Here is a 10,926-nt window from a genome sequence, read left to right as displayed (position 1 = left end):
TGTTCTTCCCTTTTGGTTTTCTAACTCTAAATCTTTGCATATTTTATTATAGTATTTGGCTTTATCTTCTCGAGCTGATCTTTGAAATTTCTTGTTCCGCTCTTGCACCTCTTCAATTTTTCCATTTGCTTTGGCTTCTCTAAATTGGAGAGCAAGTTTCAGAGTCTCTTCTGACAGCCATCTTGACCTTTTCCTTCTTTCTTGTCTTCTCAATGACTTCTTGCTCTCTTCATGTATGATATTCTTGATGTCATCCCACAACTCTTCTGGTCTTCAGTCTTTAGTGTTTAATTCATCATTAAATTAGCCATCCAAAAAGTGAAATACTTAGGGATAAATCTAACCAGAGGAACTAAAGACCTATACAAAGAAAATGACAAAACACTACTAAAAGATACTAAAAGAGACCTACATAAATGGAAGAATATATGCCATGTTCATGGGTAGTAAATCTTAGCATTGTGAAATGTCAGTATTACCCAAAGCAATCTGCAGATATAATGTGATCCCAATCCCCAATCCAACATCATTCTTTAAAGAGATGGAAAAACCAATCACCAAATTTGTATGATAAGGAAGGGACTTCGGAGAAGCAAAGCACTGCTAAAGAAGAAGAACAAAATAGAAGACCTCTCATTCCCAATCTTAAAACCTACTACACAGCCACAACAGTCAACACAGTCTGGTACTGGTATAACAAAAGACACAAAAATCAGTGTAACAGAATTGAGAACACAGTGATCTTTGACAAAGGGTCAAACACATTAAATGGAAAAAGCAATTGTCTCTTTAATAAATGGTGCTGGTTAAACTGGACATCCAGTTGCAGAGGAATGAAACAGTCCAGTGCTTATCCTGCAGAGCCACTCAGCATTGTTGTTGCTGCTAAGTGTTGTTGAGTAGGTTCCGACTCATAGTAACACTGTATAGGGTTTCCTAGGTGGGTTTGAAATGCTGACCTTGTGGTTCACAGTCCAGTGCTTATCCTACAGCACCACAGAGATGCAAATCAAAACAACAATGAGATAAAATCTCAGTCCAGCATTAATAACAAAGTAAAAAAAAACACTGAAAACAACAAATGTTGTAGAGGATGTGGAGAAACTGGAACATTCATACACAGCTGGTGGGACTGTAAAATGGTGCAACCACTATGGAAAACAGCATGAAGCTTTCTCAAAAAGTTGAAAATAAAATTATCATGTGTCCCAGCAATTCCTCTACCTGGTATGTATCCTAGGGAACTAAGAACCACAACTTGAATAGGCTGTGCACAACCGTGCTCATCACAGCAGTATTCACAACAGCACAAAAATAAAATCAGCCTAAACGTCCATCAATGGAAGAATGGATAACTAAACTTTGGTACATACACACAATGTAATACTATAAAACACTGAGGAATAACAATGAATCTGAAAAACAACATGCCATATAACATGTATGAATCTAGAAGTTATTATTTGGAGTGATATTATTCAATCACATAAGGTCAAATAGTGTATGGTATCACTATTGTAAAAAGTCAAGAAAAAGTTTTCACACTAACAATTAATCTTTGATGGTCATCAGGGTGGAAGGGTGGTTGGCAGTTATGTGCAGTGGTCTCGGTTCCGACTCATAGCAACCCTATACAGGATTTCCAAGGCTGTAAATCTTTAAGGGAGCAGAAAGCCTCATCTTTCTCCTGAAGAACAGCTGTTAGTTTTGAACTTCTTACCTTGAGGTTCACAGCCAGATTCATAACCACTACACTACCAGAACCCCTAGGGTAGAAGGGAAGGGTGAATCGTTCACTGGATATAGGGCTGTTGTTGTTAAGTGCTGTTGAGTCGATTCTGACCCATAGTGACCCTGTATAGGAGCAGCTGGTGAGCTTGAACCACCAACCTTATAGTTCAAACAACTTTGCAGTCTGGCACTTTAGCCCACAGCACCATACCAGGACTCCAGATATAAGGTAGGCACGGGTTAACATGGGTGAAGGAGAAGGCAATATACAGCAAGAAGGAGGTTAGTAGAAAAATAATGAAGGCCTAGGAAGACATGAAGAGGAGGGCAAGAGTTGAAAATTATAAAATTAAGTACAATCCAGTAATAACCGTGATTTACGGGTAGATAGGAGCTCTGGTAGCGTAGTGGTTACGAATCGGGCTGTGAACCTTAAGGTCAGCGGTTCGAAACTACCAGCTGCTCCACGGGAGAAAGATGAGGCTTTCTACTCCCGTAAGGATTTACACCCTCGGAAACCCTGTACAGGGTGGCTATGGGTCGGAACCGACTCGACGGCACTTAACAACAACACAAGAATAAGTATGTAGGCTGAACAGACATGGGAGTCAGGCACAAATTATAAAGATTTGACAGATGATATTTATACATGGGCATTTACCTTTACTGCAAATGTTTCCTTGAATGTGGGGGAGCATATAGGAGGCAAAACTATGAAAACTTCTTAGATATTACCAAACACCTTGAGGGGATGATATGCTGGGCCTAGGGGCTCAGGACTGTAGTCTCAGGGGACACCATGACGTAACATAGTCCACAAACACAATGTTCTACTTCCTACATTTGTGGTGTAGCAATTGGGGTCTTAAAAGCTTTTGAGAGGTGATATAAAGTGCAGCTTTTATTTGCTGGAAGAAAGAAGAATGGTGAAAATTCAAGATGCTTGGTAATAGTTAGTCTTATGGCCAAAGGACCACATGAACATCAGACTCTTCAACCTTGAGACCAGAAGAACTAAATGGTGCCTGGCTACCATTACCAACTGCTCTGAAAGAGGTCACATTATAAGGCCCTGGATACGGTGATAGAAAATGTGGAACGAAACTCAAAATTATGAGAAAGATCAGTCTTAGTAGTGGAACACTGAGACTATGGCATTTAATTATCTTTCAGGTCTGAAATTGAGCCCACCCCTGTGGCACAATTTTCAGCCAACCCATAGATCAATATATAGAGGGAATAACACACTAGTGAGGTATGCACACTGTTGAATGGCCAGCCATTCAGGGTCAAAAGAGCAGCATTTACCCAGGGACAAAATTCAGAAGGGTTGGGAAAGAAGAAGTGGAAATAGGAAACACAGTAAAAAAGTGGGATAGATGATACTACATTGAGGGGATTACAATGACTGAGGTGAAACCAAGTGTATGATTTGTTGAATGTAAAACTGAGACTCTGCTTTGTAAAAAGTATTGCTACAATGTCATAGAAACCTTCATTAAGCAAAAATGTCAAAATGGGAAGCTATTGTTTTTCGACATATCCCCCACGTAGGTCTATGCACTACTGAAATGGGATTCTCACCTTGCTATTCTTTCATCAAAGAGTTCTGCACTCCTCTATTTACACCATGTTAAAACAGCAGTTTTAGCATCCCTGAGCAATTTAAATCATGTTCCTTTTCAATCTGTTTTGAGTTTGGGAAACAAAAAGAAGTCTGAATGGGCAAGATCAGGGCTGGAGGATGAATGGGGTAAGATTTACCAGTGAAATTCTCATAGAATACTCCTTGCTACCCTGAAATGAGCAGGTGAATTGTCATGATGAAAAAAAAAAAAAAAAAAATCCTTGAAGCAACTTTCTTGACCTTTTTCTCACTAATGCAGTTTTCAATTTTCTTAAAACATTTTCATGTTATGTCCCCAGGATTGTCCTGTATCCTTCAAGAAAATATATCAAGTTTACCCCTTTGGAATCCCCAAATACACATTTGGCATAACCCTCTGAGCTGACCTCTCTGCCTTAAATTTCACTGGTCCAGTAGTTCCCCTCAGAAGCCACTATTTTGATTGGACCTTTTAATTGAAGGACCCCTAAGGAGATAAAGACAAGTATATTACTGAGAGAACATGTTTGAAGTCATCTGTTGATTGCAGACATGTTTAAACACATAGTGTTTGCAATAAACCTGCACTTATATGGACTGGAACACAGCAGCAATACTTTATTCCTCATATATCATTCTATAAGGAACCCTGGTAGCATAATGGACTATGAGCTGGGCTGCAAGTTCAGCAGTTGGAATCTAGCAATCGCTTAGCCGGAGAAGCATGAGGTTTAAGAGTTAACAGCTTCATAAACCCCATGTTATTGTTGTTAAGCACCGGTTCCGACCCCTGTTGTTGTTAAGTGCCAACGAGTCAGGGTTTCCGAGGCTGTAAATCTTTACGGGAACAGAAAGCCTTGTCTTTCTCTCACGGAACAGCTGGTAGTGAACCTGTAAAGGGTTTCCGAGGAGCAGCAACTGGTGAGCTTGAAACGCTGACTTTGTGGTTCACACCGACATTGCAGTCCAGCGCGTTAACCCACAGCGCCACACCCCTGCTCCCATAACCCCTATAGAGGGTTGCTATGAGTCAGAACCAGCTTGGTGGCACTCAACTACCACCCCCATCACCGCCATACCATTATATAACTGGCAAATTACTGAAATTCAAGGTCTAGCCAAGTTGATTAATATATTTAATACAACACATAGCAGTTGTTCAGATAGGAGTTCAGTGTGTGCTTAGCAAATGGTAGAGCTTTTCGTTATATGAGAAAAAACAGCTGAGGGCTAGACTGAGAGTTTGAGTTATTACCTTTCTTTATAATAATGATGATGTGTTTCTTCTTCCCCAACAGATCATAATGATGAAAACAGTACAACAAGAAAGCTTACACTGAAGGATATTTTAAATGGGACATTTTCATATAAAACATTTTTTCCAAACTGGATTTCAGGTAAGTTATTTATCTATTTTAAATAAAATATATGTGATTTTTAGTGCCAATATGCTAAAAATGATATGGCAACTGAAGCAGTATATCAGTTGAAATAGACAAAAGAGCAACCATCTAGATAACTCAAGCGTTCACCAAGGTACTTTTGACAGAACCATTAAAATTGGATTTGACTATTTGTAATGAAGACCTAAGGAACTCCGGTAGCGTAGTGGTTCTGAATTGGACTGCGAACCTCAAAGTCAGCAGTTCGAAACTACCAGCTGTTCCGTGGGAGAAAGATGAGGCTTTCTGCTCCCGTAAAGATTTACAGCCTCGGAACCTGTTACAGGCTCGCCATGAGTCGGAACCGACTCCACGGCACATTAACTACTAATGAAGACCTGGATCCGTAGAATAAACACTGGACGGCGAACCACAATGTCCGTGGTTCAGCCCACCAGCTGCTTCGTGGGAGAAAGATGAGACGTTCTGCTTTTGCAAAGATTTAAAAAGCTTGGGAAACCCTATATAGGGTTGCTGAGTGGGAACCAACTCCTTGGCTCTTAACAAGTATGAAGACAATGGGGCATTTAGTACAAAAGTAAAAGCTGAGAATGCATTGTTGAAATAACTTGAGTATATCATGTAATTTTCAGAATGGGAACTATGCAGCTATTTAGGAGAAGTTATGGGAAATTTTACCAAAAGATAAATTTTACTGTCAAACTGGTTAATATGAAAAAACAGGCAAAATTCCAATCTGACAACAAAAAATTAAAGCTTTGGAGATTTATGTATTTGCTTATAGTTTATAAAAATAGAATGGTATTGAATCAGTCTAATCATACGAATGAAGAGATCAACTAAATTGCTTATGACATTATATTTATGCATCTAAAATATCACTAAAAATGAATATTTTAATTTTTTCTTACAAAATAAAATGCATATGAAATGGATTTAAGCTAAATCTAACATAGCTTAAATGTCTTGCTTTTATTGTTGTAAAAAAAAAAAAAAAAGACCAAAATTTGAAATCATGATACATACTACAACATGGATGAGCCTTGAAACCATTATGTTGTGTAAAAATAGTCACAAAAGGGCAAATATTGTGTGATCCCTCTTAACAGAAATATCTAGAATAAGCAATACATAGAAACCCATTAGTGATTACTAGGAGTGGACAGGCAGGGGCAATGAGAAGAACTCATTGCTTCAGTGGTACTGAATGAAGGGCTGTAGAATTATTTGGGAATTCATAGTTTCCATGGTTGTACAATGTACTGCAGGTAATCAGTGTCACTGAATTGTATATGTAAATAAATGTTGAATTAACAAATGCTTTGTTATATATATTCATCACAATAAGAAAGGAAGCAGACTATTTTCAGCCTATGCATTCTGCATCACAAATAAATAAAATTTTGTTTTTAAACTTTCTGAACCTGTTAGAATAGGGCTGTTGGTAAATATAACATCTTTGTATAAAGTAAGAGGTCTTCATTCTTCCTACCAATATCAGTTTACTTTAAATCTGACAAAAGCATTTACAGGACAAGGAGGAAAAACATAGTAAATTTCAGTTATAAATGTATTTCCTGTTACAGAAGATCATTTCAAGTATTTTTCACCCTTTTTTGTTTAAAGGACAAGAATATCTTCATCAATCTCCAGATAATAATATAGTACTGTATAATATTGAAACAGGAGAATCATATACCATTTTGAGTAATACCACCTTGGTATGTATTGTTCACCATCTTCCTCCTCAGAAACCTTTGTCAGGTCTTCACTGACCCAGGAATAAATCAACCTGCCTTCTAAGCTCACTCCCCACTTCTAGTTCTCCTTCAGTTCTCTCTTCCTGTCACACTAGATCACTGTCATTGCCTGGTTCTAAGTCACCTGTCAACTTTCCTCCTGCATGGAAATCCTATGGTGTCACAGTTAAGGACTCAATTTTTGGAGTGAGAAAACTCCAGGTTCAAATCCTGACTCGTCCACTTAATTAGCTGTGGAAGTATGGACAAGAGCCACAATATACCAATCTCAGTATGCTTAAATTTTCTCATCTGTAAAGTGGGAATAATAATAATACATCATTGTAATATTATAAGAATTAAATAAAATATCATGTGTAAGAATAGAGTTTAACAATGAATAAATGCTTGCTATGATATTCTGCCTTCCTGCTTTTCCAGTCTTCCTACTTTGTTCACCCTGAAAAGGTTACAAATCTTTTAAAGCCAACCTCAGATGATACATCCTCTGTGTAGTCCATGATTCTTTTTTTTTAGATTCCATTACTTCTTCCTTACAGGTCTCACGATGCTATATTTGTACCTCTTTAGGGACTTTTTAACTTGTAATTTAGAAATTTGTAGGAACTTCCCAATTTGTAATATAAATTAACCATTTACAAATTTAACATTGTAATTTTCTTGAGATTGCCAAGTACATCTTCTTGTATGCTCCCTACTTTGGTTTTCAGTAAATCATTTTGTATGCAGAAGATATACACTTTTTCTAAAATTACATTGAAATTATATGTGTGTACAAATGTATCACTGATGCGCTGTTCTTTTAAAACTGAAAACTTACTTTTGGTTTTTATTATTATTATTCTGTTCTCTAAACAACTTCTTCATAATTTCAGAAAAGCGTGAACGCTTCGAATTATGGCTTATCACCTGATCGGGAATTTGCCTATCTAGAAAGTGATTATTCAAAGGTATTTTTAATTGGCTATTTAATTTGGGTGGGTCTGATTATATATCTCCTACTAGTCCACAGTGAATTGATAAAAATAAAAAGAAACAGGGATCTTTTACTTCAAAATGTCCAAGAAGTGACTGTGGATTCTAGATGAGCCCAAGAAGCATAATTGAAACATGGAATTTAGAATTTGGCTTTGTCTGCTCATCCATCATTTAGTAGAAACAATTTTCCATCCGTGGAAGAAAACTTCATTTAGGAATCCTGATAGTCACCAGAAAAAGGAGAGTTATCCTTGTGTTTTTAAAGCTGTTTGACATTATAAACCACTTAATTCTCACATATTTTGACTTCATAAAGGGCTTTTATTCCTGTTATTCCTGGAAGTGGAAGAATCAAGGAGTAGCATATTTAACTCACTTGCTCAAACAAGATACTATACAGTCAGTGGTTGTTGTTGTTGTTGTTAGGTGCCACTGGGTCGGTTCTTGGTTGTATGGTCAGTTGATAATCTTCCCACAGATAAGTAGGCACCAGGTCTTGGTAACCAGCAATCTTTAGAAATACTTTCAACTGAAGGGAATTTTCCATGTTACTTTGAAAGCCTATGTAAAAAGTACCTGAATCATTAACCACAACACAAATACAATTGAAACAATAGACTTTTTCAAAAAAGGTTATAAGCTAATTAATTTTCAATTTGTATTATTTTAAAAACCACATTCAATTAAAGAAAGACAAACATTTTTGCAACAAAATAAAATGTTGAATGAAGTTCTTTTGTGCCCAACTGTAAAAGGCAAAATTATAAATTACCTAGATGTGGGGTACCCTATGGACAAAGAAAACCATAGAAGTTTTACTTCCATGAATGTAGAATCATAAAGGGAAAATTTCTAGTGTGGGGTGTGTCTGAGAAAAGCTTTTCGCATGACAGAATGTCTTGCATATGCTTTTTATGAGCTGAGGGTGGAACCACGGTTGAGAATACTTAGTTCTGGAACTTGGACAAATAGCACAAAGGGCCACAAAAACCCTTGCCAAGACTCATTTGGAATTGAAGCATACCCTTCTTATTGCCTGTAGATTAGGTTCGTTTATAATTCTAAACTGATGGTTTCTGTTGTTAGGTGCTATTGAATGGGTTCTGACTTATAGTGACTTTGGTGTGGCACTGTAGGATACGCACTGGACTGCTAACTGTAAGGTCAGCGTTTCAAACCCACTAGCTGCTCCTTGACAATGCTATATAGGATTGCTATGAGCAGGAATCAACTCGAAGACACTTAACAACAACGTGTACAGCAACATGTACAACAGAACGGAAACACTAGCCAATCTTATGTGATTCTCACAATCTTTGCTATGTTTAAAACCATTGTTGGAGTCACTGTGTCAATTTATCTCATTGAGGGTTTTTCTTTACTTTTAAAGTGACCTTGCCAAGCATTATGTCTTTCTTCAGGGACTAGGTCTTCCTGATAACATATCCAAAGTAAAAGTGAGATGAAATCTCACAATACGTGCTTTTAAATGAGCATTCTGGCTGCATTTCCTCCAAGACAGATTTGCTTGTTCATCTAGTTGTTGTTAAGTGCCGTTGAGTGGATGCCACCTCATAGAGACCCTGTATAGGGTTTCCGAAGAGCGACTAGTAAGTAAGTTTGAACCACTGACTTGAAGTTCAAACCAACCTTTCAGTCCAGTGCTTTATCCTACAGCACCACACTAAGACTCTAGTCCATGGTCTATTCAGTAACACCATTATTCACATACAGCAATTCTTTCCTGGCCTTCTTTATTTATTTTCCAGCTTTCTGATGCATCTATGAGGCAACTAAAAATATTATGGCATGTGCCTTGTGCACTTTAGTCCTCAGGGTAACATCTTTGCTTTTTAACATTTGAAAGAGGTCCTTTACAACAGATTTATCCCAAAACAATACGTCATTTGATATCTTAACTAAGTGTTTCCATTGTTAATCCAAATAAAACAAAATCCTTCACAACTTCAATCTTTTCCCAGTTCATCATGATATTGTTTATTGGACAAGTTGTGAGGATTTTTGTTTTCTTTATGTTGAGGTGTTAATCATACTGAAGATTGTAATCTTTGATTTTCTTCTTCTTTTTCAGCAAGCAAGGCTTTGTCATCTGTGTGTTACAGATTGTTAATGAGTTTCCTCCAATCCTAACACTGTGTTTCTTTTTCATATAATTCAGTTTCTCAGATTATTTGCTCCCCATAGAGATTGGCGAAAAGATACAACCTTGACAAACAACTTTCTTGATTTTAAATTGCATAGTATGGTAGCATAGTGGTTACAAATTCAGCTGTAAACCGCAAGGTCAGCAGTTCAAAACTACCAGCTGTTCCGCGGGAGAAAGATGAGGCTTTCGGCTCCCATAAAGATTTACAGCCTCAGAAACCCTGTACAGGGTTGCTATGAGTCGTAACCGACACCACAGCACATAACCACCACCAGTATACCCTTGTTCTATTGGAATGTCTGCCTCTTGGTGTATATACAGATCTGCTTCTTGGTCTTCCCCATGAGCATAATTCAGTGTTTTGGAATTCTCATTCTTCACAGTGTTATCCATATTTGTTATTTATGCAGTCAAATGCCTTTGCATAGTCAATAAAGCACAGGTAGACAACTTTCTTTTATTCTGTCCTATTGGACAAGATATGTATGATGTCAACAATTATAGTTCTTGTTTCACATCCTCTTCTGAATCCAGCTTGAATTCTACAAATTCCTTGTTGATGTACTGCTACAAATGATTTTTAATTATGTTCAGCATAATATTTCTTGCATGTGATATTAATGATATTACTCAGTAAGCTCAGCATTCCAGTTAATCACCTTTCTTTAGAGTGGGCACATATATATTTCATTTCCAGTTGGTTAGCCAAGCAGTTGTTTTCTAAGTTTCTTTTTGGTTGGGAGATAGAGTGAATGGATAGGAGTAAGGAGTGAGGGTTAGTACTGGCACTATGGCTAGGTCTAGGCAAGGCCTAGGACTCCATTTAGTGTCAGGGGTAAGAGTTGAACTAGGTTTAGGAGTAAGGCTTGTTCTAGATGTTACGGTTACAGCTAGGTTTATTTGTATTCATTTATTTATTCTTGAAATCAATTTGATTTCCCCTTTGTTTAGAAGTTCTGTAGCTACATTATTCCTTCTTTTTAACTTTATATTTTTTGGGTTATTGCAATTTTAACTCTGGTTCTCTATTTTCAATTTTATAGGCCCATTTTATTTTGAATTCTTCTGTATCTGGGTTGAGTCTGGGTGATGCTGCCATATATGTTAGTCCCAGGTTGTTGTCTGGTGCTGTTAGGTCCTTGTCCAAAAACACTTTTAGTATTTTTGTAAGGCTGATTTTGTTTCTGCAAATCCTTTTCATTTCACATCAGGACTGTTGTTGTTGTTGTCAGGTGCCATAGAGTTGGAACCGACTCATAGTGACCCCATGCACAGCAGAAC

The 10,926-nt window shown here is 37.4% G+C and overlaps 1 protein-coding gene across 2 annotated transcripts in view; it reads left to right on the top strand.

The window, feature by feature from the left end:
* Window positions 1-10,926, top strand: part of FAP (fibroblast activation protein, alpha) — a 175,698-nt gene that overhangs the window by 57,827 nt on the left and 106,945 nt on the right. Inside the window, exons 3-5 of one of the 2 annotated variants that reach the window (XM_006866989.1) lie at window positions 4,636-4,734; window positions 6,367-6,461; window positions 7,376-7,450. In XM_006866989.1, coding sequence (XP_006867051.1) covers window positions 4,636-4,734; window positions 6,367-6,461; window positions 7,376-7,450 — 269 coding nt within the window. The remainder of the gene's footprint in view (window positions 1-4,635; window positions 4,735-6,366; window positions 6,462-7,375; window positions 7,451-10,926) is intronic. The other variant, XM_006866990.1, reaches the window with a different exon arrangement.

The sequence above is a fragment of the Chrysochloris asiatica genome, unplaced genomic scaffold (assembly GCF_000296735.1).
Source record: "Chrysochloris asiatica unplaced genomic scaffold, ChrAsi1.0 scaffold00099, whole genome shotgun sequence".
Classification (NCBI taxonomy): domain Eukaryota; kingdom Metazoa; phylum Chordata; class Mammalia; order Afrosoricida; family Chrysochloridae; genus Chrysochloris; species Chrysochloris asiatica.
This window is presented reverse-complemented; position numbering and strand designations above follow the sequence as displayed.